This window comes from Haemorhous mexicanus, chromosome 22, assembly GCF_027477595.1.
Source record: "Haemorhous mexicanus isolate bHaeMex1 chromosome 22, bHaeMex1.pri, whole genome shotgun sequence".
NCBI lineage: Eukaryota > Metazoa > Chordata > Aves > Passeriformes > Fringillidae > Haemorhous > Haemorhous mexicanus.
In genome coordinates this window covers 4,635,455-4,658,912 of record NC_082362.1, presented here as the reverse complement: position 1 = coordinate 4,658,912, position 23,458 = coordinate 4,635,455, and the positions used below count along the sequence as shown (strand labels likewise).

General features: G+C 40.6%; 1 protein-coding gene across 1 annotated transcript in view; it reads left to right on the top strand.

The window, feature by feature from the left end:
* Positions 1-23,458, top strand: part of RABEP1 (rabaptin, RAB GTPase binding effector protein 1) — a 44,355-nt gene that overhangs the window by 6,000 nt on the left and 14,897 nt on the right. Inside the window, exons 2-6 of the mRNA XM_059866026.1 lie at positions 12,326-12,454; positions 14,325-14,528; positions 15,728-15,888; positions 21,223-21,336; positions 22,713-22,848. Of these exons, the coding sequence (XP_059722009.1) occupies positions 12,326-12,454; positions 14,325-14,528; positions 15,728-15,888; positions 21,223-21,336; positions 22,713-22,848 (744 nt within the window). The remainder of the gene's footprint in view (positions 1-12,325; positions 12,455-14,324; positions 14,529-15,727; positions 15,889-21,222; positions 21,337-22,712; positions 22,849-23,458) is intronic.

Sequence of the window (23,458 nt, the reverse complement as noted above, 5' to 3'; positions counted from 1 at the left end):
CAGAATCCTAGAGTGGAAGAAAAAAAGGCAGTCTGATTTTTAGTTACTTAATAAGACAGAAGCACTTAATAAGCCTTACTGTGGTGAGTCACACTGAGAAGAAATTTAAATTTGGGTGGGATTTTATTAATATTTATTTTTTGTATTTTGTGGTTTTTGAAAATGGTTTTTGGTAAAGCTGTGGAGCAAAAATGCAAGAACAGAAGTTATACATGGCAAAGTGAACTGGAATCAATAACTGGAAGGCAATGGTAGCATTAACTGTGTATTCCAGAGGGAATAGCCTGGAGGTGAGAGGGAAGGATTACCTGGGGATCAGACCAAACCAGCATTGTCGATTATAATGGTGTTCCCATGCCTTTAAGCCAGTGACCTGAATAGAGTGTGTGGTTTGTATTGTATCTTCTGCCAATACACGTTTTTAGCTTACAGATAATTGCAACAAGATTTGCAATGCTGTTTAAATGGCAGCAAAGGAGAGGAATATGCCCAACAAAAGGAGAAACAGCTCTTTCACCCTTTTTGTTGGGTGTTTCCTGTATAACTGCTTAGCCCCCACACCCCTGCCTTGGTAGGGTAACTTTGTATTTGCATGGCTAGTCACCATTAAAATTCTGCCCAACAGAAATTATTTATTTTCATCTGTGCTGCATCAGTGCTATGCAAAATGAGGAGGCAGCACCATGGTTGGTTGCTTTAAAAAAATAACAAAGCAGTAACTTGCAAACAGTAAGGCAGATAAAACCACAGAGTATAATACGATCCTTACATCTGGGTGTTCAGTGCCCTTGTCTTAATCTACACAGGAAGAAACACAGAGGAGTGCTAGAAGTTATTGCTCAAGCAGTAAGTATTTTAACCATCTACAATAAATTTTCATGTCCAGTATCCTTTAAGAAAATTCTTTCCTAAGGCTTGCAGGAGTTCATATTGGCATCCCATTGACTTCAGACACAAAAATTGAAACATTCATCTTACATTAACAGTAACCTATACCAAAATCCCTCTGATACATTTTATCTGTGGTGTTACTTGGTTTATTTTGGTGAAGTACAAAGCCTGAATTTGGCTCTCTTATTTCAGATCATCTGACAGGCTGGCATCTTTATGTCATATACTGCATCTTTTAAATATTCTTTTAAAGATTGGTTTCAAGTAAGGTTTCTTAATTGCCAGCTTGCAGTGTCTGTTTGTGTCTTCTCCCATGTGAAATTAATGGGAAAGCAATTAGGCAAACTCTGGGTTCTATGCTTGAGTGACACTTCTAGCTGTGAAGATGTTAGAGCTGTCTGTCTGGTCTTCACAGCTTCTGTTGGAGTCCTAGATGAAACTGGAGATAAAGATGTTAAATCTCAAACTGGTGCTTTAACTCCTGAGGTTACAGAGTTAAATTTGTTGGAGGCACTAAGGATTACATTTAGCTGAGGATCCATCAGTAGGGGCTGTAATGGCCTGTTACAATGTCTAATCTAACTGTATTTGCTTTCAAGTAAAAGTAAATGTGAGCCTAATCTTATTGTGGGATAGGAATGTTTTCTGATGTATTTTTATCTTCAGCTCTAGGTTTTGTACCAGTCTAAGCACTTCTGTACTGGAAACTGCAGTGCAGTGCATCTCTTTCAGCTGCATTTGTTCAAAACCTGAGTGTGTACAAACACTGGTAGGAAACCTGAGCTTTGGACTTTGCTTTCTAATACCAATTAAGTTTGTCAGCTTCCCCTGGAGAGTCTGAATGGAAATCAGGATTTGAAAAAGGTTATTTATCACTTAGAAATATCAGTCATCAAGTCTTTAAAAAGTAAGTTCTGCTGCATGACTACACCAATCTCAGTAGCCACAAGGGAGAGTGGGGGACAGAAGGAAGGCCAGACTATTTCTTTTGGCAGACAGCAAGCGCTTAGGTTAAACTGATAATCAGGCTGTACCCATAGGCTGTGGTTTCATGTTGCAGCTAAGCCAGTCTAGAAGGTTGCTGGTGCTGAAAGAAGTGTTCCTGCTCTTTTCTTCCTGCTCCCACAGTCGTGTTTCCCTCATTTCCTTTTGCCAGCTCTGCACATTGGACCCATCACTGAGCCCAGTTCAGCTCAGTCACCCAGCTGAGAACTACTCACTGCTGAATTCATTAGTTTAATTTAGTGAAAGACATGATAAGCATTAGAGCTGGCATTAAGGAAGGGTGTAGACCACACAGCAGTAATATGAGAGTCCAAGGGTATCATTCTGACTTTTTTTTCACAGTTTACTCTGATCTGTGTGTTCATTGCCACGTGTGTGTCAGGTCTGCTCTGTGCTCAGCTGAGTGCTAGGTGTGGTCTGCTTTGGGCCTGGTTTGAGACTCACTGCCCTCCCACTCTCCAGTTTTTTCCTGTGTCACTTCTGATGCTCTCACTGCTGTCAAAAACTCCCATAACATGGTGGGGGTAAAAGGCACATGTGCTCACAGTGAGGTGGGAGTGCTGAGTTACCCTGTCAGATGACCACCAGTACAGAAATTGATTTTAAATGATTGTAACTGCAGGCTTAGTCAAGCCTTCCCATTCTGTATTGCTTAGGCCCCTGAAATATTTTAAATTATTTGAAAATTTCATGCTGGAGGAGGATTTTCTTCCTTTTTAACTGTTCAGGAATTCATGTAGTTGACAAGTGGTAGCAAAAAATATGAATATATAGAATCTCAACAGTATTTTCTGTCAAGAAATAAATTTTAGAGGCTTGGGGGAGTACTAGTCTGTTGTTCTCAGGGAACCTATTAAATTGCTGTAGAAACCTTACTCCAAATAATAGGATCTGTATCCTGTTCCTTATCAAATAAAGAGGTTAATTGTCTTTTCTTATTATTATTTCTTATACTATTTATCATCACAATGTCTCCATACATGTATCTAGCAACAGGCTATTTTCCAGGCCATTTATTAAGATTTATAGCCTTTAAGTGGCTACTCTACAGCACTGCTTTTTCATGCCTACAACCTGCTGTTCTGGCAATTAAAATTTTAAAATTACTATTCCTGGAAAGTAAGTTTTTACCTGTTCTCTTTCCCAGTTTATTCTCTGTATACCAATTTGAGTGGCCAGATTATGTAGCAAGGGGTAGGGAACCATAGTGGGAAAGAAATGAGGTGTTAACTCCCTGTTGTGCTGCTTGTTCACATCCATAACTCATGAGTTGCTGCTATCTCTGAAGTTTTTCTGGTACCTGTGAAATTACTGTAGTGCTGTCTGGTAGCTGTGCATGAGGAAGTGAGTTTCCATGCTCTTGTGATTATTTCAGCTTTTGAAAATGTCCATAAAGATGCCAATTTGCTTTAAATGGCAGTGTCCTCATGCCTGTAGCAATGGTAAATTGCAAAAGCCATTGCCTATATAAATTTCACAAACATTGGCTTCATTCTGGTTTCTTCCACATCACCTTCTTGGTCGAGGTATATTTCACTTTTGTTACCTGCCTTTGAATTTTTAGGTGTGTTATGTTATCATTAATTGTTCTTTCTGCTCAGAAATTGGGAAGCAGAGTACCTGGGGTGGTCTGTAGCCTGGATGCTCTCAAAGCTGCACCTCAGTTCTTGGCCCCATGACAAAGAGCAAGACAGCACAAGATCTCAGACTAGTGGTGTCTGGGGGAATTTTGGAATTAATGTAATGGTTTTCTTTTATGTATTAACTTATTCATCAAAGAGAACAATGCAGTAGGGTTGTTTTGTGTTGTTTTGTTGGTTGTTTTTTCCTGAGAGTTGAGTCATACTTTATTCCCATTTTTCTGCCTGAAGAGGACAGCCTTTAATAAATCTGTAGGCGAAGTGATAAACATATAATAAGGTGTCACAGGGATTTTTTTCCTCCCACTGCAAATGAGTCAGCAATTAAATTATCTTGAAAGAAAATCAGTCTGTTGTCTGGGTTTAGCAAATGTTTACATTTTAAGAGAACAGTTATATTAGTGGTGCTCAGAGTGCAAATTGTGTAGGGGGTCTCCTGTAAAATGAAATACATATCAGAATCTCCCCCTAAATGGCTCTCGATCTGAAATATTTTTATTTCACCAGAACAGCAGATTCCTGCTGGTTTACTAAAGCAGACAATATCCTCAACTTAAATTTTCTTTTACTGGGAAGACACACTGAAAACCTCACTGTCAAGTGGAATTGCCACGTGTAATCCAGCTCTGGATATTCTGGTTATATCATACAAATGATGAGACGTGGTAGCGTGGAAAAACTTGGCAGAAATATTCCTGTGTAAATACGAAGGCTCATTCATATTTTCAGTCTTGCTTTGGTCGGGAAGATTTATGTGACTTGACGTTTTTGGGGACTTGTTTTCAAACGCTGTGGAAAGGAATAGGTGGCTGTGCTGGAGGTCTGGTTCCAGGCTGGAGGAGCCTCTGTGCTTGCTTAAAACACCTTCTGTTGGTGTTTATCTTTCAGATAATGAGGAGGGACAGGCTGGTGAAATGAAAGGGGCAGGGACGTGTGTGAAGCGTTTGACAGCTGCATTGTCTGAGCTCAGATGTGTGAAATGCTCAAAAAGCTTTGCTGTGCCTGCAGGGTGTGGAGATCTACCTAGGGTGGCAGCGGTGCAATCCAGCTGTGAACCCTCTTGGAGAAATGTGCCCAGTTCCTGGGGACTTCACCTTGCCCAGTTCTGTGCTGCCATCACCCTGCTCTTGTTTGCTCAAAGCAGTGACTGGTCTGAGTAAATGCCCACAGCCTGTAGAGTAAATAACCCTCTTCATAAATGCAAGGAGACACTGAGCTGTTTTAGTTTGGGGTTTTTTTTTGTTTTGTTTTGTTTTGTTCTGTTTTTCCAAATTGATCCTTCTGAAAAGAGCAGATAGAAAAAAGAAAAATTGTTCAAGCAAGGGGAACAAGATGCAAGCACTTAGGAGCAGGGGAAATGCTGGTGATTGTGATGAGATTGGTAACTCTGTTCTCTCCATTTTGTGTCACTGTAGATGAATTCAAAGTTCACCAGACTGTAGCTTGCTGTTGACTTTTGAAATACTCTGATATGCATTCAAGCTTAGCAACACTGTGTTTTTGAGGAGATTCACTGGTGGTAGCAGCAGATTACAACCAAAATCCTTTCCATGGGATTCCATTAATGGTGCTATCTGGTTGACTTTTCCAACTCTGTGATTCATCCACTGCTGCCCTATTTAAATTATTCAAAGAACTGATAAAGCACAGAGTGCAGTTGATTTTCTTGGAAAAAAAAATGATAACCAACAGTGTTGTTTTCCTGAAATTTCTTGACGAATTGTTCTCCTCACCAAAACATCAGTGACAGAGATGAAATAGAGTGAAAATTAATGATGGTAAATCTTCTTGTGCATTAAGTTGAGACTGCTGTGGAGAAGACTGTGTGCACAGAACTGAGAGGTCTGATGGCAGCCTAGTTAAAAGGAAAGAAGCAGCTACTTTGGTGAGCAGGGATGTACAAAAAGCCAGGCTATAATGATGGAGGTAGGGGACTGTCCTTGAGAAGAAATAATGATTTTGGCAAATGAAAACAAACTCTTGGAGAAAAATTCAAGCTCACTTTTGTCAACATGGACATCCATGTTTAAGTGCATTCCCCTGATACTTGATGTGGGTGAGCAGTGTTCCATTGCAGTCCAATGTAAATAATGGTTAACTAAGCATAAATTTAAAACTGGACTTAAGTTAACCTGGGGTCAGAATGACTACGTGTATAGAACAGCATTACTTGTCACATGAAGTGGGTTTACCAAGCTGGAAGTCAGGTGTGATTTTCCTTTACTGAGTGTAATGGAGTGTCATGAGATGGAGATCTGGACCCCAGGAAGCAGCTGCCTGCTTTTGTGTCTAGGAAAGAAGCTGAAGGAGGCAATAACAAAGCAAGGAAGTAGTTAACACATTGTGAGTGCTGTGAAAAGGGAGAAAAAATGGGAAGTGGAAAAAAAATGGGGAAGGAGAAACTGTGTGTTGGCCTTCTTTTCCTTGTAGTTGTGCATGAAGATATTTGTTGTTCTGTTGGGGAAAATCACTTAGTTGTTACTGCATATGGCTGTTTATCTCTGCAGGTTTAGTTAAGCCATTTAAAGGACCTTTGTTTTCTCTCCCCCTTTTGCTTGTTCTCTTCTTGTGGCTCTCTCATCCCTGGAAGTGTCCAAGGCCAGGCTGGACAGGGCTTGGAGCAACCTCATCTAATGGCAGGTGTCCCTGCACAAGCCAGGGGTTTGTAATGAGATGATCTTTAAGGCCCCTTCCAGCCCAAACCATTCTGTGATTCTTGATTGTATTATAGAAGACAGTCTTCCCATTTATTCAAACATCTAGATTTCTTCAGATTTTAATTACTTTAATTTAGTTATGGCTTTTCATTTTCTCTCTAAGATCCTTAATGTAGGATGTCACACAGTGTTTAGCATAAAAAAGAAAAATAGAGTAGGAATAGGCACTACTGAGATTACAGGCTATAGTGGAAAGATGTTTGTCATCAGCTTCAATTAAAAATAACATTACTTTCAAACTTAATAATATATTGCAAACTTCCACTTGATATTAATAGAGTATTTATTATATGTTTAGATGTTGGTAACATACAGTGCTTGGCTGAATGTTTTTCATCCTGCACTTGCTGTTTTACTGTAATAAATATAAAGCTTCTGTAACAGATATGATGCAGCAAGGCTCTGATCTGCATGGTGATACCTGCTTTTGTCAGCAACACCAAATTTTTATGGATTTGGCCTTAAATTGGTACTGGATTGTTTGCCCTGTGAATGTTTAGTCAATAGAGAACAAATTGTGGATGTCAAATAACCTTCAGCTGCACAATCAGCCAGAAATGGCTGGATGAATGCAGCAGTGTCTGAAAGCTGCTCTGCCAGAAATGGGGAGCTGCCTGAGCTGCTTCTGCAGAGCAGCTCAGTGCTGGGAGCAGGTGCTGTGCTGGGGCAGGGCTGTGGGGCAGAACCCCCTGCTTGTCCCTTCCTGGGGGTTGAGTTCCAGGTCCTGTGGCAGGGCTGTGGGGCAGAACCCCCTGCTTGTCCCTTCCTGGGGTTGAGTTCCAGGTGCTGTGCCAGGGCAGAGCTGTGGGGCAGAACCCCCTGCTTGTCCCTTCCTGGGGTTGAGTTCCAGGTCCTGTGCTGGGGCTGTGGGGCAGAACCCCCTGCTTTTCCCTTCCTGGGGTTGAGTTCCAGGTTCTGTGGCAGGGCTGTGGGGCAGAACCCCCTGCTTTTCCCTTTCTAGGGTTGAGTTCCAGGTGCTGTGCCAGGGCAGGGCTGTGGGGCAGAACCCCCTGGTTGTCCCTTCCTGGGGTTGAGTTCCAGGTGCTGTGCCAGGGCAGGGCTGTGGAGCAGAACCCCCTGGTTTTTCCCTTTCTGGGGTTGAGTTCTCCTCACCACACACAGTTTAACACTCTGAAAGGGGAGCTGTGACAGTCAAGAGGCGTTGGTGACACTCTGAAACAGAAGGTGGCAAGTGAGAAGTCAGGGGTCACTCTCTGCCCTCAAATAAAACAAGGAATGTGTGTGACCAGTGAGCTTGAGCCATTTGGCCCAGTAAATAAAATGCTTGATGCTTGCAAGTGCAAGTTTGAGAAAAGCAAGTAATTTTTTTTTCCTGGGATTTTTTTTTTCTTCTTTCTCTCCAGTTTGATCTGCTGCTGTTGGATATCTGTATGTAAGGGCAAATGTTTATTGAAAATAAAACAACCCTATTTCATAAGTCAGGAATTGCTTCTGTTTAACATGCTTATTCAAAGAACCATAATCTGTTCCTTTGCTTCTGAGTGCCTCATGCAAACAGCTGGGGTTTATTGGGGGTTTATGTGGTTTAAATTGGGGTTTATTGTAAGAGTGGGGGGGTGTTGGTTGTTCTTTTTTCATCAAATCCTGTTTGAGTACAATAAATAAAAGCTTTTAGCAGTCTGTATGAACGGTCTGGTGGCAGACTTAGATTAAAAGTTTATGTATTAGCATAATTGTGGTTCCAGAATGATCTCATGATAGATGAAAACTAGTGCTCATAGAAAATAGTAGAAAGTCATAGTAGAAACTCATACTCATGGAAATAAGTATTGTTTCATAGTTCTCAAGCAATCAGGACAGCAAAAGAATGGTAGAAAATGACAGAAACTATATTTTTTTTCTGTCTCCAAAAAGTTGATTGTATGTGTGGGTTTTTTTTTTCTGCTCTGTTTTCATATTTCAGCTATTTTGGACTGAACTCTTGATGCCATATTTGACTCTTTAAATATCAAGCAGAAAGCTTTATGGCATTAATTTTATAAATAGACCTGGTACTCAAAAATAGTCTTATTGATAATCAGCTTTGTCTGTCTTAGTTCTGGAATGATCGCTACATGTTTGTGTAACTGGAAACTGTCATATATAAAATTTAACTCTTTTTGGAGCTGATCTGTGGAACAGCTTTTAAATAACGAGTCAATAAAAAAATGTATATTTTCCCTGTGTTTTCCTAGAATTGGAACTTTGTTTTGCAGTGGGTTAAGAGAAAGCTGTATCTTTTTTCACTGGAGTTTCTCTTCATGTATTGCAGCAGTTTTATGGTTCTCCTGTAAATCAGTGATTCTGCTCTGAAATGGATTTTGCTGCCCTTTTTTTGAGTTCTTCTCCCTGGTTAGGGCTCATGATGACATTCACTGTGCTTTGCTGTAATGTCAGTGCTCCACAGGAGATGGGGATCCCTGTGTCTGACCTGGAGTGTCTCTGCAAAATCTGTTTTGCTAGCTAGAAATAAAGCTAGTGATTTAATTGGCATCTATAACTCTGTCATCTGTAGTCTTTTTAGCTTCATAATATTTTAAATTGTTGGCCAAAAGGATTTCTTGTTAGGATTTTAATTTAAAGTTTTCTCAGTGCTATTTCCAAAATTAAGAAACTGATAGAATTTTGGGGGTTTCTTGGGTTTTTTTTTTTTTTATTTCTTGTTGACTCAGGGCCCTAAATAGGGAATTAGGTGTTGTGTGAGGAAATGCAGAGCGTTCCGTGCCGGTGCCGGGTGTTCCCCGGCTCCGGTTGCAGGCGGGTGCGGCTCCAGCAGCGCTGCCCATCTCGGCTGTGTTTGCTGTGCCCCATCCGTGGTTAAACATTGCTGACCGGCCCTGGCAGCCCGGGCAGCGCTGCCTGCTGATGGATGCCTTGCTTTGGGGCTGCCTTCAAGGTGATAGCAACTAAGTTTTCTTTTTTAGCTCTGTTATAGGCCTGGGGTGAGTTGGACCTAAATTCAGAGTGAAAATTAAGTGATAAATGACAAAGGCCTAATTGGAAATCTATGGATGAGCCCATTTCCTGCCATTGACTCCAGTGGACTTTAATCTGTGCCATGGAGCCCGAGGGTACCTGTGCCTGGCAGACTGGGCTTGGGATCACACTTGCATTTTGGGAATTGTCTGTATGGCTTTTGTACAAATTGTACCTCTGAAGAAGAAAATAATTTCTTTGTAAACTTAATCACTTAAAAGAAAGGTGGTAGTTAATAGGGCATCAAGAAAGAAAGAAAATAAACTTTATTTCACTTTTACATCTAATGCAGGTGCATTTGAGGGGGTTGATGCTGACCTATGAAGCCTGTTGTCCTCAAGTTTGTGCCTTGTCTCACTGCAGTGAGGATCTGAGGTCTGTCCTGAGCTGTATATGTAGCACAGGTGGTAAAACCACTTTAAACTTAGCATAGAATCGAAAGAACAATGTTACTGCACAGTTGCAGTGATGGATGACCTGCAGTTGAGATCTTAAACTGCTTGGTATTTTGAATGCCTGCAGCTGGCCCTGACAGCTGCCAGAACTCAGTTGTGGAGGGGGTTGATTATTTAGTTATTTATTTATTACTTTTTAGACATAACTGCCAGGCTGTAGAGAGGGGTGAATACTGTAAAAATGTAAATATTTAAATTTCGTTTCCTTCTTGGTGACTCTGCCCTCCCTCTTTCTGTTTGGGCAGGAGGATTTCAAAAAGATGAGTGTTGTTTCCCCAGCTGAAAGCACTTGAACATTCTGGTCTTGGGGTGTCCTCTTCCCCTTCCAACCTCAGCAGAAGCAATTCACACCTTCAGAAGAAGTACAGCTTGGTTGCTTTGCACTTTTTGATGGGAGCAGCAGCACAGCTGCTGCTGTCTCTCTGCTGGAGGAAGATGGAAAGGGAATTAAGTAAACAAGGAATGCTCGAGTCATCTTTGAGGGCAGGAGAGTTGAGTCTACAGTTGATTTAACTTTCAGAATTACTAACTGTAGAATGAAACAGTTTATTTGTGTGGTCTTCAAAAGAGCGTGTGCAAGGTGAAGGATGCCCAGATTCCTCCTTGTTCAGTTGGAATGTGTGCTTGAGGCTGCAGGGTGGTGCCTGTGGATGCAGAGCTGCCTGGCTGGCCCTGGCACTCAGCTCCCTTAGGCTCTAGTGCCTCCAGGAGTTTCCCTTGAGGAGCTGAAGCTGAGCTCAAGCCCAGCTCCTTGGGGCCAGCACAGCTGTTGGTGGGGTGTGGAGCAGGAGGTGCCACAGTGGCTGCAGGCTCTGCACAGCACTGGGGGAGTGAAAACACAAGCAAACCCTTTCCCTTTGCAAGACTTCAGCAAGAAATCAAAGGCAACCCTTTAACCTTGGGAAGTGTTTTTCCTACCCAGACCTGGTTCCACATGTGCTGTTTCATCCCTGGTTTTGATCCAGACACTCTCTGAACTCACTTGAAGCTTTGCTCTCAGTGTCTTTGCTGCAGATTCCTTTCATTTTCTGGAGAACACTCCTGTGCAGTTGGCTTTGAACTATCCACATAAGAATCTATCACATAAGGAACTAACTCCCCCCACCCCCTCTGCTGGCCAGAAAAACCTATGTAATTGTATTTAAGGTGATAAAAAAACAAAATTAGGATTTTTTTTTAAGTGATATTAAAATTTTGTCAGTTTTTCATCTGCATTTTTCTTTTATTCAGTACAGAGCTGAAGAGATTAGCTGCTGTATTTTGTAACACCATGAGCTCTTATAACCAGCAATCACTAAAACATACCTGTGCTCTTAGAAGGTCCTTTTGTTTGTGTCTGCTCTTACTCTACGTCATCTGGTACCAAAAATAACTGACCCCATCTCAGTGGCATTGCCCAGCCAGTGTTTTACCACTGCAAGCTGTAGAGCTGACTCCAGCTGTTTGTGAGTCTGAATGTTTGATGCTGAAGTTGTGTAGCCTTTGGAATGTTTTCACTACTTGAATGTGGTGGGAAGTGTTGTTTGGAATACACAAACACCTCTGATGGATCAATATTTTGTGTATCTAGTCTGTGCTATATAGAGGTTGTAACTGAAGTGATTCACTTTGCACAGCAGAGTTGGAACATGCCCACAAAATGCTTTTGCAGAACACACAAAGACTCATATAGAAGAACATTTTTTTCCCCCAGTGCATTGCAGCAGGGAGATGTGTTTTATTCTGATTCATCAGTCTTTTCTTTCTATTTCATATTTGAATTCTGAGGTGTGCAAGTTGAAACTGCCACCTAGAGCAGAACTTGAGGTGCAAAGTTGATATTGCACATGCACATAGGTTGGTGGTTGTAGAGGGTCTTTATAGCATCATAAAATGCTATAATATGAGGGTTTTTTCAATAATAAGCATGTTATAACAATCTTTGTAAACTTCCTACTCTTCCTTCTTTCGTTGTACCACACAATGAAGGGCTGATGTGGTAAATTCTGGAAAACAAAGTGATGTATGTGCCCCCTTGAGGATTTTTACCTGCTGGAAATGAGGAGAGTTTGATCTTACAATCAATTAATTCTCTGTAGGTTGTGGTCATCTTCTGGCAAACTTCTCCAGATGTAATCTGGTTCGTTCATCCTTTGGTTAACATGCAGAACTGAAAGCTGGATTGATGATGGCACCTGATTTTTAGCTCACAGGGTTTCCTTCCTGTGCTTTGCCCTTTCTTAGCTGTTAGCTGAGCTGCTGTCACTTTGTTTTCTTTGACCTCAGTCTCTGAGCACTTGGTGTTTATTGCTCAGCCCTCACACACTTCCCAGGGGAAAAAGCCATCACCAGAATTATTTCTATTTCTTCCTTCATTGTATATACCAAATTGTGGCTTTCTTTGGAAGATTGTCTTCTGCAGAACTCCCTGCCACATTCCCTCTAGTTCCCTAGAGATGTTTAACTAGAATTTGGTGTTACAGTCTTAAGAAAAACTGCCTTCCTTTGTTCCTTACAGGACTGGCTACTTTTCCTCATTATCATGGGGCAGAGCTAATGAGTAAAGACATTTTAAAAAGAGTAAGCCCCAAACCTCAGCCTTGCAGAATGGGATGTCTGGGTAACTGTTAGTGATGTACCTTATCTTCTGCTTTATTTTTAGATGCTCTTCTACAACGGGTAGCAGAATTGGAAAAGGTCAATGCAGAATTTCTGCGCACAAAGCAGCAACTTGAGCAAGAATTTAATCAAAAGAGAGCAAAATTTAAGGAGTTATACCTGGCTAAGGAAGGTAAGTTCTTAGTTCTCTGAATTATTCTGAAATTTATTGAACTTCAAATAATCCCTGTACAAAGCATAGTCTTTTAGACAGTTATAATAAGAATGTAAGAGATTCAATAGGTGACTATTGAGCATTCTAGAATGAACTTTGGAATTAAATTTAAAGATTTGCCTCGTGGAAAGGAGCAAGAACAACTTGATGTTCATGCAGAAATACCACTAGTGAGTTTTAATACTAATTTCCTGAATTCAGGGTGTCCTCTCTGAGCAGGAACTGATTTAATAAATGGGAAGACATAGCCTGGATGCTGTGCTGTTTCTACTCAGTGGCCTTTTTTTTAATGTAACATTTATTTGTCTTTAATTTCCAACTGAGGTAGGCTGTAAGCAGCAAACGTTATAAAAGTTTTAATACCAGCCAAGGGCATCTATTTCAATAACACAATGTATAGGAAAATTTAAGTCATATGAGCTCAAATATCTGATGAAGGATCAGAGAGTAGAGATAGCTGTTCTGAGAGCCAGATTGATTTATCTAATTCTGATGATTTTCCTGTCTTTAACATATGAAAGCAGAGACAAAACATAATGCATTAAGACTGCAGCTGCTGTATAAGCTTATGAGAGCAGAAATACAGCAGGCATAATGAAGATTGGATCATACAGCAAGCCTACTTACTTGTGTTTCTAAGGCTGGATGAAATGAAATTTAAGATACAAGACACCACTGATGAGATCAGCAATAATTCTCCCATTTTGGTACAGTCAAAAAATACAAAATAAATTGTTATAGGAGAAGAAAAAACACCCCAACTTTCACAGCTACTGAAGTGAAAGGACACCAGAGGAGACTATAGAAGCAATTACTCTTCTTTTTTTTACCCTCCCCAAAGGTTTTCCCCCTCCCTCTCCTAAATGTTCATTGGGGCTGTTGGAACCCATCTTTAGTACTGTCATTTGAAAATTAAGAATATTAATGCTACAGAGTCTTGGTTTTTTTACACAAGGATTAATGTCCTTTTAAGTATTTGATTAGCTCTGGGTTCTATATTCTCTGTCAGGGTGAGAGCACTGGGATTGATTCAGCTTTTTGGCCCTGAGGGAAATACATGGATATTGCTTGGTGCTGGTTGTGTGCTGGCCAGATGTTTCTGCTAAAAGTGGTTGTCATTGAAGCAGACTATGTGGGCATAAAACAGATATTTTGTCTTAGTGCTTTTGGAATTAATTATATAATGTATGTCTTCCAGAGCTGTCTATTTCAGATTAGCTGAGAACTCAGGAGGGTAATATGAAGTTAGTTTAATTTTTGTTTATAGTTGCAACAGTTAGAGAATGGCTGTTCCATTGAACATATCCCTTTTCTTTGTAGAAGCTCAGTTTTACCAAAGTTTTTGGTAAAAAGCAAACTAGGCTGCATATTTTTCTTTTGTGGGCTCTCTAAAGTGTCGCAGAGTGTTTCTGTTCAAGAAATATGAAGTGTTCCATCCTGACTGAGAAGCAAGTTGGTCCCAGAAATGGGGGGAAAACTGTTTTCCAGTCTGTTCATGCCTTTTCCAGATTCCTTACCAGAATTAGTTGAATAATAAGAACTGATAAAAAGCACAGTTCACTTTCCTCAGGTATATTGATCCTAGTTATATCTAGTTTCTGCTTTGTGTCTGCATCCATAAGATGCTCCTTTAATAAAAGGCAAGGGCAAGCAAAGCCAAGAAAAAGCATTCCCTGAAGAGACCTGCCAACATTTGTTCAGTCGTTACAGGTAGATGTTTTAATACCAGTGCTTCCTTCACTCCCCTCTGTTCTTTGCCATAGCAACTGGGGCTAAACTTCAGGTTGAACTCATTAATGCAGCTAAATGTATCCAATCCTCCTTTCAGAGGACCTGAAAAGACAGAATGCAGTGCTGCAGGCAGCCCAGGATGACCTGGGCCAGCTGCGGACCCAGCTGATGGAGGCCCACGCTGAAATGGAGAACATCAAGGCCATAGCCACAGTGTCAGAGACCACCAAGCAGGAGGCCATCGATGAGGTCAAGAGGCAGTGGCAAGAAGAAGTGGCTTCCCTCCAGGCCATCATGAAAGGTAACAACCAGGCCAGCTGCTGAGATCAGCCACTCTGATTCTTCAGGGATTTGTGACTGCTCTCCCTCAGAGTATGGATAATTGTTATGGCTTGGGAAAGCTGCAGAAGGGCTGGATGAAGTGCAGTTCTCAGGGCTGTGAAAAGGAGCTTGATGGGTTTTTTATTGTCAGCTTGAGGACAGAATTTAGAATTCATGGCCATGGGAACCTCATGTATATGCAAAGCATTTCTGAGGGACTGTGAGTGTGATGCTTCATCCTTCCACGAAGATAAGTATGATGCCTGTAATTTGACAAGTCTGCAAACAGCTTTAAGCTGCCAGCATGATTCTCTTTTTTCCTTCTGTGTGAACACAGTTCTGCTCTCACACAGTCAAGTGTCCCTCCAGTACTCACATGGGCCTTCCCCCAGGGTGTTGACTGCACATGCTGCTCTCTCAGTCCTGGGTGTTTTTTTTTAATAGTTCTGATCTATTCCTTGTTATATTTGCACATTGCACAGCTGTTGACATTTCTGAGACAAAGGAAATGAACACAAGGATATGAACCGGGAGCAGACTCTTGCCACAAATATGTTTTCTTAAAGGTTCACAGACAGGATCACACTATCCTGAGCCTAGAGCCTGTCAGCTGTGGGCAGTTTTTCCATCACCTCATTGTGCTTTTCACCCAGAACAGACAAACCTTCATGTATATTGAGTACACCAATGTCTGTTTATTTATGATCTACACAGATACATGAGCCTAGATTAAGGCTCAGCTGTGCCAGCTGCTGTCCCTGTGTAAACAGGCAGCTCCTGAGCTGAGATGAGTAGTGTGAATCCTGGGGAAATGGAAGCTATGTGAGAAGTTTGAATTTCTTTACATTTTGGACTACCTTTTTAAGGTTCTAGTCATTTGTTTGGATGATGTACTTGTGTGCTGCTAAGTATGATATTAGTCATGTACATTACCTTGAAATTAGGAATTGCACAGATTTTGGGGATTGTTTCTCTCTGTTCTGTTGGTGGTACTAATTGAAATTTAGTTTCAGTTCTTTTACTTATGTATTTGGGTTTTGGGGCAGGAGTCTGAGGGAAGGGAGAGTTGTCCTAGTTTTGATTAATTATAGTAAATCACTGAGTGGTTGGAGATGGACTTCCAAAAGCCCTGGTCTTTAACTTACATTGAAAATAAGTTTTGAAAATGCTGTTTTCTAGAGACTGTCCGTGACTATGAGCTGCAGTATCACCACAGGATGGAGCAGGAGCGAGCTCAGTGGAGCCAGTACCGAGAGAACATGGAGCGGGAAATTGCAGAGCTGAGGAGGAGACTGTCTGAAGGCCAGGAGGAGGAAAACCTAGAAAATGAAATGAAAAAGGTACATTGCAGTGCAGTTCCTCAGTTTCTGTTTGAGGACAGGCCCGTGGGGTCAGGCATGGGTTCATTCCTATGGCTGCTGTAATTCCTCAGCAGTCCGCACAGCCTGGTGCTGCCAGCTGCCAGCCTTTGTTCATGGAAGTCATCATGACCTAATCCATTTAAAGCCTTAAAAGCTTTGTTCCTAATTATGTGCATTCAGTGAGAGAATTGCACCTGAGAAGATGGTAAAGTTTAGCCTTCAGCTTGTAAAAGCAGGCAGCCTTGTCAAGGCACTTGTCATGATGTCAAATGAGCTCAAGTAAGACCACCTTTAGATTTTTCTGGATTGACTGCAGTTTTATAAAGCTTTCTTTACACTTCTTTACTTTTACTTCTTTTTCCAGCTCTTAAAAACTTTAAGTGTCCATTAAAACCTCAGAATATCTAAGATGTCTTTCCTCTTTCTCTAAAGTAAGCCATGTTTGTTCATTACAGTTCTGCTGCCTCCCCAGGAAGTGCAGAACTTTGCTTCAAAACAACAGGCTCTAGATGATGAAAAATAATTGCTCTGGAGAATGGACAGATGTTGTTGTCGTTGTGCAAAGATCTGACACCAAAAAAGGTTCATAGAAGTAGATTGAGGTGCCTTGTCTTGAGTTTGGATTTTTTTTTTTTTTTGAGGTTGAAGATTTAATGTGTTTCAGACAGGAAGGAAATTGAACCTGTCATAATAGATCAGTGCTTTATAAAAATCTTTGTGTATCTTATTATAATAACTTGCATTTTCATGAATTTCTCATCTCAGCAGGCTTACCTTCGTCTTCAAGGTGTTCTAACACAAATTTAAAGTAGTGACTGAAATTCAATAAAGTAGGTTAACATCTGGTAATCTGCCACATCACTGCATGTCCCTGTTCCTGCTTGCTGTCTGCAGAAAAAATGTAGTACGGAATACCACAAACATTCCACATGAGAAACACTTTAGCTATTTTTACTGTGTTGTAGCAAGCAATCAGTGTTAGAGTTGCAAAATGGTATTCTTTTTCTGAGACTTAGGAAAGGGTTCTTGACTATTGCAAGTTGTAGTTGCATTGTTGCTGTGGGACTTCTGTTCATGGAGCCCTGATTTCAAAGGTAATACTCAGGGTAAAGCCTGTTCTAACCCCACTGCAATTGTAAGACATTCACTGCTTTTAAGAAAAGGTTTTAGTCTTATTAAGGACAAAAAGACTTTGGTTGGAGCTGAATGGAGGTTTCAGACTGGATCAGTGAGTCTTGTAGAAACAGCCCTGAAGATGCAGAGTTCACAGTGTGAAAGTCCTGGGACTGCACTCCCAACTACCTGCCAATAAGCACTTCCAGAGAACTATCTCTTCTCAAATGATTCATATTTTTAATCTGAAATTACTGATTGTGAAAGTTGAAATTGCAAGCTGCTGACATGACAGCACAGCTCACCTAAACTCAGTGGCTTTAGCAGACAAGTTTAGCACAGCAGATAAATAGCATTTTCAACTATAGTCCTTCAAAAGGGAATTAAATATCCCTGAAGGAAAAGGTGATCAGTTTATTAATCTCTGGTAATAGGAGTTTGGAAAGCTTTCTAGGCCTGTAAAGCAGAGGAACATGTACCTTATGTAATAGGAGGGGGAGGGGGAAATCTGGTTTTCAGTGTGCAGCTTGAAATAATTGCTTAAACTGCTTTGCATGAGGTTTTAATCTTCTTTGTTATTAAACCTGTGAGGTTTTTCCTCAAGAAGACTAAGAATTAGATCAAAATTAGGAAGAGGACAATCAATTTTACCTAAAAACAAACAAGCAAATCCCAGGCCCATAAAAAGGTTTGCTTGGGCAGCAAAATAATGAATATTCATGTGTCAGCAGCCAGTGTGAAAAGCAGAACTTTCCTGATCACTTGGGATGTGTTATTTGAAGACTTGTGATCAATTCCTCATGCAAAATGGCATTTGCAGCCAGCAATGCTTATACTCCATCTTTCTGTGTTGTTTTGTCAGAAAGAGCTTGTCCAGTGGAACACATGCTCTTGTTTGCTTCTCCAAGTAAATATATTTCAGGTTGCAAATTGCTAATTTTTGTAGAGAATTTGTCTTTTCTGTGATTTTGTATCATAAAGCAATGGTTTCTAAGAAATTATTTTCTAAGAAAACCTTGCAACTTTGTCTTCTTAACCTCCCTTCCCAAATCAAAAAAGGTGGATACCGTGACCTAATGATTAACATGCTCACCGAGTGATTAATCTTTCAGAAAACTTGGCAGTGATTTATAAAAATCTGTTTTCCTGTTGGGTTGTAGTACCAGATATGTCTGGCTTTTTTGTTTTGTTTTGTTTTGTTTTCACAGCAGCTAAAAGCAATCTAGCCCAGCAGCATGTACTTCCCTGGTGGGGAATGACTGAGCTGACTCTGGACAATGACTGTGTGAGGATGAGTTGTGCCCAAACTTTGGCCACTAGCAAAATATGACTTGGCTTTTTTTTTTTAAAGTCAGACCTCATTTTCTGTTCAGGAAAGGATCTGTTTTGCTATTGGAGCTATGATGAATATAAATACTCTTCTTAGCACAGTTGTGTCAAACTCTGAGTAACAGAAGTCTGCAAAGCAGGTATTTTGTGTACAGAGAGAGCAGCAGAGTACAAGGCTCCTGTTAGGAATTGTGCTTATTAGTCAGGAGAGGGGAAATTGGAAGGGCAGAGCAGTCAGATTTCTGTGACAGAGTTGGCCATAAAATCTGATATACAGTAAACTATTTTTTTTTTTGTAATGGTGAAGAACAGTGGGATAAATTTAGAGATGTTTTAAATGGTTTAGTCCTGCTTTAAAGAAAAATCTTCAAATTGTGTCTGTGTGTTTTCCACTTGTCTAATTGTTAAGGAACAAGCTTAGGTATAATGTTACCTGGGATTTCTCCAGTCAGATGTTTGTTACTCTAAAAATGACTTGGACTCATTTTTAGCATTATCTCTCCATGGCGTCATTTTCCTGCTGTGGTCTGCAGGTCCCTCTGTGTTCTGCAGCCCCTGTGCTGGGGGAAGCAGGTTTAGCTGGGGCAGGAGTGGTTTGAGTGCTTGGTTTTTGTTAAGGAATGAGTAAAGATGAGCTGATCACATGTAAAACTGTGGCAGTTGACAGCCAAGTTAAGTTTAATAAAAACCTAAAAGGAAATAAACATTTTAAGGATCACACCTCTGGAAGAGTCTGAATAACACCTCTTAGCACAGGAAATTTGGTGCTGTGGCACCTCTTGCCACATGTGACAGTATCTTTAAGTAGCATTTTTCAACACAACAGATATTCTTCTTTTATTCAAAGGTTGAGTGGAGCTTTAACCTCGATTTTGGAGTCTCAGTAACTCTGCTTTATGTCCAAGAGCAGACTCAGGGCCCAGCACTCCTTTTGTTAGCAGAGAGAGGCTGTTGGGAGTGTTTAGCTCAAGATCACACTGACCTTTAATAGGGATCCTCACAATATGTTGCAACCACAGTGTCAAACTTCAGCTCTGTTTACCAAGCAGTAAAAGCTGGAGTAATTTTTCTGTATGTGAAATGTGATACAGTTTTGTCTTTCCAGTTGTTCACAGTCTGGTTTTGCTTTCAGAGAACTTTCTGACTGTTTCTCTGAACTGCTTGGTTCCAACACAGGCACATTTGTTGCTCTGTATTTTGTGGTGAGCCATGTGAAACCAGGCTGGCAGTGAAATATTGCTGCAGTTATCATGAATAATTAGAAAAGAATGTTCAATTCATGCTATTAAATGAATAGAACTGATATGATCAATGAAATATAAAGCAATGTCTGAAGTGGAACTCCTGCTCCCATTTGTTTGAAAAATGTGACTGTTGAGTTGCTGGCTGCAAGCACCAGGGTCTGGGTGTGTATGACAGTCACATGTCCCTGGTATTGAATTTACTGCCAAGTGACATCCCTTGCTTTCCTCACAGCTTTTATTGGTACTCCAGCAGTGACAAATGTAGCAGAAATAAATGTAAAGACATTTAATTTAGTGCTGTGTTCAGAATTTTCTGTAAAGCCTTAAAATTTTAGTGCATATATAATTGACAGGTACTGCAATAACATTTTATTTTGTCTATTAATTTTAAGTTAGAAAACTTCAGTGGTTAAAAATATTTTCTATTTCTGTTCCTGAAACTCTTGTTCGGAGTACAGTTGTCAATAAGCTCACCAGAAACTGAAAGTCAAATGAGTAACCTCTAAAACCTGCATTCTAGGCTAGTTTCAAAACCAGACATGAGTATTATCATTTACTGTCTGTCTTTGCTGATGAGGTTTTATGAAAGGTGTCACCTTTTGAAACTCCAGCTTTGGGGCACAGCTCCCTGCCCTCTCTCCCCTGCTGAGTTCTTCCAGTAGAAGACGGAGTACAGCTGAGCTTTCTGAGCCTGATGCACAAAGCCAGCCCAAATGAGAATGCTGGAATTCTCTGTGCCTTGGAGAGTTTTACTGCAGCGAGTATTGAGTGTTCTCCTGGCTCCTGGGGAGTCTGTGGGAGCTGCTCCTTTCACTTGGAAAGTCTGCAGTGCAGCCCTGAGGGAAAGGGAGAGCATTTAAGAAATGGGGATGTCAGGGCCACACGTTAATGTGCAATTCTGGTTTTGAACCCTGAATGCAATTTCTCATCTTAATTCTTGCTATTTTTACCTGGTTTTCCCTTTTTCCCCCTTTCCTTGAAACAGTCCTCTAATTCTGCTGCTCTTTGATCTTCTCAGAACTGCTTTTTGAAAGAAATCATGGGATAAATTTTCTATATATAGTTTGAAATATTCAGTACAGTAACACCAAAACCTGATGCTGCGTCAGTAGTAATGTAAAGTTGAAAAATTATCTTCTAAAAGAGAGCTGAGCTACACTGGGCTTTACTGTGCAGCTCCATTTGCTTTTAACTTTTTGAGTAAGTAATTGCATGATCAGTACCTCATCATGCACTTCTTTTGGGTTTTTCATATGTGATATGTGGCAGCAGGTTGTGGGACAGTTAGGCCTTTAGTAAAGTGCACATTGTTTAAAATGCTTGATCCATACATTTTCTCCCAGGCATCAAGAGGGATAGATTTGCTAACATTCTCTTTTAAAACAGATACTTGTGGCTGAACCCATACATAGATTAAAATTTAGTTGCCTTCTGTGAATGGAGTAATATCAGCCCATTGTCACAGAGATGGCTGCTGAACTAAATAAATAGCAGTAAGATGAGCATTGAAAGTGGAAGTTTAGTCAGCTTTTTTTGTGGATGTAGAGATTTTCTCCAAATGTCTCCAGTAATGGGAACTGTAGTGAAAATTCTGATGGTGCATTCCAATTTATTGTCTGAACTTCAGGCTCAGGAAGATGCTGAGAAGCTGCGCTCGGTTGTGATGCCCATGGAGAAAGAGATTGCAGCCCTAAAGGAGAAACTGGCAGAAGCTGAAGAAAAAATAAAAGCAGCATCAGAGGTGAGGTGGAGCTCCAACTGGATCTTGATTTATATCTTGCAGCGTGCTAGTTTGATGCAGACAAGTCAAGTTTTATTAGAGATAAAAAGGTGTATTGGGAAACTCTTCATGCCCTTCTTGTCTCCTGGAGCTCAAATATCATGTTTGACCTAAATATATTTTTGCATCTTTTTGTTTTGAGAGTTGCACTCTGTGTGTGTGTGTGATCTGGGTTTAGAATAAATTTTACAGCTCCAGTCTACTAATAATAGAAAAAACTCTAAAAAATATCTGCTTTGCACTTCTCCTAGCCACCTGGCCTCTGGGTTATTGGCACACTTGGAGCCACGAAGTCAGACTTTCCCATTTGAAAGGCTTAAAGGGCAGCAGATGGAAGGTTTGGTGTCCTAGGGCAGGAAAGCTGTCCCCACCATCAGTGGCAGTCACAGCCCAAGGCTGTCCTGAGCCCTGCCTTGGCGTCGGCGCGTCCCGTGCTGTGCTGAGGAGGATGAGCAGCAGCTCTCTGCAGCCAGTTAGGAATTGCCTGAAGGCTTTGGTTTTCTCTAAGATAAAACCTCCTGTGATTTCTGACTCAGCAAACTGTAAAACTGAATAGTGCCATAAAGAAATCTTTCAATTTGTTCCTTGTTCCAAGATGGAATCCATTTCTCCAGGCATCATGTCTGACAGATGTTTGTGTAACCCTGTCTTAAAAGGTTCTGACTGGAGATTCTGCAGGACACTTATTTCAGTTCTTTGTTAGCTCCAATATTTAAAAAATCCAAAAAAAAACCAAAACAAGATGAAGAAAATACAAATATATTTATTCAGTATTTCTTTATATAGTTGCTTTTTTTGTTGATAGATTTTCCTTCCTTTTTGCAACAGTCTTTCATGAGTTGGAAAGTTTCTTTTCTTGTCTGTCCCCAAGTTTTCTCTCTTCTTAGGCTTACTTCAAGCTTGCCTCATAGTCTTTTTTTTTTTTTTTCTCCTGACTACTATGTTTCTGATTACTCTGTTTTGAACTAATGAGTTCTTGGCTTATCAGCATTTATCAGCTATTTAGATCCTGGCTATCAGCACTGATTACTTCACTTTCCTGAGATATTTCCCTTTTTACCATCTGTGCTCAGGGCTGCTGCTGCTGTGATCCAGCTGCTATAACTGTGATACACTCATAGGTTTGACTTAGAATTTTAATGAGTAACTCATTCACAAGTAAATAAATACAAGCCCTGCTTACACACTGGTAGTTGAATATTTGGGATTTCTGCGAATAAACTGGTCCTTCAGCACCTGTACATTACCTGAACAAGGCAGCACTATAACTTCTAACAAGAAGGAAATGTCTGAGAGTGTTCCCCCACTGAGCTGGGTATTTCCCTCTTTTTATTCAGGTTAAAGAACTGAATCATTATTTAGAAGCTGAGAAGTCATGTAGGACAGACTTGGAGATGTATGTGGCTGTTCTCAACACACAAAAATCAGTCCTGCAAGAAGATGCAGAGAAGTTGAGGAAGGAGCTGCATGAAGGTACCCACCTAACAACAGTCCTTTGACTCTCTTCCACTGAGGATGAGAAACCCAGTGGAGCTATGAATTCTTTTATCATTTCTTACCTGAACTTGATGAAAAGAAATTGGGAGAGGAAGGCAGGACTTTTAAATGTGAAAGGCCATAAAGTGTTTGCAGAAGAATTGAATGTGGAATTCCCTTATGTCAGAAAACCAGCAGAGTCATTCATTCCCTCAAGGCTTGTTGTTGAATATCTGCTAAGTTTTTAAAGCATTGCAAGCTTCATGCTTTCTGAAGTGATTTTAGGTGTGTATTATATTTGTGCATAATTATGAGCATTATTTCCATAATGTATAGACCTGGCTTCCTGAGGTGTGGCAGTGCTGAGTGTGGAAATGTCCCTGTAGGGCACCACAGCCCAGAGTCACTGCAGAGGAGTGGAAACCAGGACCTGCTGCTGAAGTAAATAGGGATGTAGAAGACAGTTTTCTGAAGCCAGCACTAAAAAAAACCCCAAAACTGTTAGAATTCATGAATGAAGTTGAGGCTTTAGTCTTCTCACTGGGAAATCTTGAACTGTCAGTAATACATCCCTAATCACAAGCCAAGAAAATGGTGTTTGAAATAA